Genomic DNA, 3,682 nt, shown 5'->3' with positions numbered 1-3,682 from the left:
CTGATCACACCTTTCCAAGGTGAGACCTTAAGTAATACTCGATCACCGACTTGAAAATCCAAGGGCTTGCGTTTTGGGTCCGCGTAACTCTTTTGACGGTTTCTAGCTGTCTGAAGGTTATCACGAACTTTCTTAATTTTATCAGTCGTCTCTAAAATGAGGGCAGGTCCAGTAAGCTGAGCCTCGCCGATCTCATTCCAGCAGACTGGTGAACGACATTTTCGACCATAGAGAGTCTCGAAAGGATGCTGGAGTGATAACTGTTGTTGTAGGAGAATTCAATTAACGGAAGATGTGAATCGCAACTACCACCAAAATCGATCACACAAGCTCTAAGCATATCCTCCAGAGTCTGGATTGTTCTTTCAGATTGACCATCCGTTTGCGGATGATATAGCACAAAAAAGCCTGTTTTAGTGTGCATTTAGACATTTGGGTGTGCCAATAGCCGCACCCAAGCAAAAAAAACCATTAGCCGGTAAGTTGACCCACAAAACTGGCTACTGCCAGTCACCATCACCCCAACATCCGGTTTCAAGCAATCAACAACTTATAAATACATCCTCATCCACACACATGCTCAAAGCCACACTAATGTAAACCCACACTTCATCTCTTATTTACTTTTATGCCATTCTAGGTTATGGTGGTGTTTGTTAACGGCAAAACCTCCAATTCTTCCGTTACCGTCAACTCCGGTGACGGAACCCTAACTCAGTAACTATACGATGACGACAAAGAAGAGCAGCTTAAAACGACCGGAGAGATTAACGGAGAAATTGACGGCGGTTAACGGCCGTGTGGCGGACATGATTTCCGGTGCGGTTACGCGACCGAAACTGACGAAGTTGTTGCTTAAGGTGACGGTTGAGAGAAGCTTAGTTCCGGTGCATGTTTTGATTTCGCCGGAATCCACTGTCGGTGACCTTATTGCTGCCGTTTTACAGCAGTATTCGAAGGAAGGACGGCGGCCGGTGATTGAGGCGTTCAATTATCCTGGATTTGATCTTCATTACTCGCAGTTTTGTTTAGAAAGTAAGTTTTCTCTCTCTACTCTCTCTCTATATATACACATACACGCAGTGATTACACTCAGTTAAGTTTTCCGATGATCTCAATCTACCGGCTAGATTTGAGTGATGTTTGTTTACCGGATTTGTTGCTGATATGTTTCAGGATTGTCTAGAGACGAGAAGTTGAATGAGTTAGGTTCACGGAATTTCTTTCTCTGTTCTAAGCAATCGGCCGCCGGTGCCGGAAGTAATGGCGGTGTGATGACTGCTTCACCGTCGTCGTCGTCTACATGCTCGGAGGATACAGGGGAAGTGATGAGAGGCGAAGCGGTTTTATTCAGATTTATGGAATTCATGCTGTGAGATATATGATTTTTCGACTCCTCACGGCCATGGTTTGTTTTTTTTAGCAAATTAGGGTTTTCATTCAGAAGGGATGATTGTTAGTCTACTCAGCTGTTCTTATGTAATCTGCCCTCATGAAAATTAAAAAGATTTGTACTAAAAAAAAATTAAGAAGAAAGAATGTTTATGTTCCCGAGTCATTTAACAAGGGGAGGGGAGGGGAGAGGAGGGGAAAATTTTCTCTCATAATCTCTCTAATTTGGGAGGATGAATATATGGTCATATTTTCTTCCCTTTTCCTTCCCTCCCCCCTGTTAAATGAAACTCGGGAATATAGTTTTTTATATTTTCATCTCTTTTCCCTACCCTCCCCCTGTTAAATGAGTCTCGGGAAATGTGGACAAAAAAAAATTGATTCGTATTCAGGATTTATCGATTCGAATTTCTTCAAATAAAATTTGATTGGTGGTTAGTGTTGATATTGTTTGTACATGGTCGAAGTGTTAATCAAGTTGGTGGGTTATGGGTTGTTGAGTTGAAATTTCAACCCAAAGTTAACCTATATTATTATCCGTGTCAAAGATGTTAACTCTAACCTTTATACATATAACTCAAGTCAACTTGAACGACCGGTTTAACTTATTAAAACCATATAAAGAGCAACAACTTTACGCTTACCTTAGTTGTAATTTGTGTTTGGGGTGTTTTTAAAAAAAAAACTAGAACTTTCCTTTTTAACCCTAAAGTTTTAATCTTTAATAATTTAAGTTTAAAGTTTAATCTTTGTTTCCTTTTTACCCCTAAAGTTTTAATCTTTGACAATTTAAATTTAAAGTTTTAAACTTTATAAATAAGCAAGTTGAATATGCATACATGTGTTGTAACATGTGCTTTAGTGAGTTTTTCAAAAAAAAAAAAAACTACAACTTTCCTTTTTAACCCTAAAGTTTTAATCTTTAACAATTTAAGTTTAAAGTTTAATCTTTGTTTCCTTTTTACCCCTAAAGTTTTAATCTTTGACAATTTAAGTTTAAAGTTTTAATCTTTGGTAATTTAACCCTTTTGATTAATTTGATTTTTCACTTCTAATTCAAAAGTTTCTATCTTATACAATTTAACCCGTTTGATTAATTTGATTTTTCACTTCTAATTCAAAAGTTTCCATCTTTTGCAATTTAACCACTTTGATTTTTTTTTACTTATGTGTGGTAATCTTGGCTTTGGTGGGTGTTTTCAAACAAAAAATGGTTATGCATATTGTTGTTAAAACCTTGGCTTTTGGAGGTTTTTTAAAAAAATTGATTTTTTTTTACTTTTCACCCGAAAGTATTTCATGAATTATTTTTAACCCAAAACTATTTGTTTTTTTTTTACTTTTAACACAAAACTTTTTATTTTTTGCAATCTATCCTCAGAACTTTTTTTTTACTTTCAGCTTTGGTCCTTTATAGTTTTTGTTTTCCGCAAATTTTTCGCTTTATGCTTCGTTCTAAATTTTGTGACTTAACACATCGGAACGTGCATCTTTAGTTTAACGTTTTTACGTTTCGTTCTAAATTTTACGAGTTAACACGACGCAACGTGCGTGTGTGGGTGAATGTTTTTACATCGTCTATTTTTTCCCGTTTGACAGGTTCAACATAACGTGCGCGTCTTAAATCGACTTAGTTATAACTAAAGGATCCCCGCCGCATTGCGGCGGGTCGTAAATCTAGTTTTTATAAATTAATCATATATGTTCACGAGTTATAGTAGGTTGTTGACTTGTGTTGAAAAAACGATTGGTATCTTCGGAAAAATAGAAAACCAGAAAAATACATAAAAAGTACTACGTATTTTTTTATATGTTTAAAAGGGTTAATGGGTTAACCTGTTTTTATGTGGGTCAATCTGACCCATACTGTATTTAAAACAGGTCAACTTAAACTCGACCAGAATAAAAAAAACATTTCTTGTTAACTGACTCACAACGGGATTTTTCTTGTCAATTTTAGATTGGATTCCAAGTCATGTAATAAATTGTCACATTACTTGTGTTCCTCCATTAAATGACCATACAAGGTTCATAGAATTTGTTGGTGCTCCCTTATCTAACTTTTATTTTGATAAAAACCAATTTCATTTAAAACTTTTTATATCTTTCAAAATATCCAATATGGTTTTAATCTTTTTTATTTTGATAAACTCATTCAGCTTTGGTTGGGTAGTAGACACTCTTGCTTATGCTTATTAAGAAGATGACCAGTGTTCAACTCCTAACACAAGTAGATTAAGTATTAAAGAGTAGGATTATTGTAATATTTATCATTAAAAAAAACTTAATA

The 3,682-nt window shown here is 35.5% G+C and overlaps 1 protein-coding gene across 1 annotated transcript; it reads left to right on the top strand.

Annotated features, from left to right (window-relative positions):
- The first annotated feature begins 574 nt into the window (after positions 1-574).
- LOC110926804 (uncharacterized protein At4g22758) lies at positions 575-1,704 on the top strand. Its single transcript, XM_022170491.2, has 2 exons — positions 575-1,035; positions 1,177-1,704. Exons 1-2 carry the CDS (start codon positions 729-731, stop codon positions 1,374-1,376), a joined length of 507 nt encoding a protein of 168 aa, XP_022026183.1. The 5' UTR covers positions 575-728; the 3' UTR covers positions 1,377-1,704.
- The last annotated feature ends 1,978 nt before the right edge of the window (positions 1,705-3,682 follow it).

Source organism: Helianthus annuus, unplaced genomic scaffold, assembly GCF_002127325.2.
Source record: "Helianthus annuus cultivar XRQ/B unplaced genomic scaffold, HanXRQr2.0-SUNRISE HanXRQChr00c055, whole genome shotgun sequence".
In the NCBI taxonomy this organism is placed as follows: Eukaryota; Viridiplantae; Streptophyta; class Magnoliopsida; order Asterales; family Asteraceae; genus Helianthus; species Helianthus annuus.
Note: the sequence above shows the minus strand (reverse complement) of the source record. Positions and strands in the feature narration are given on the sequence as shown.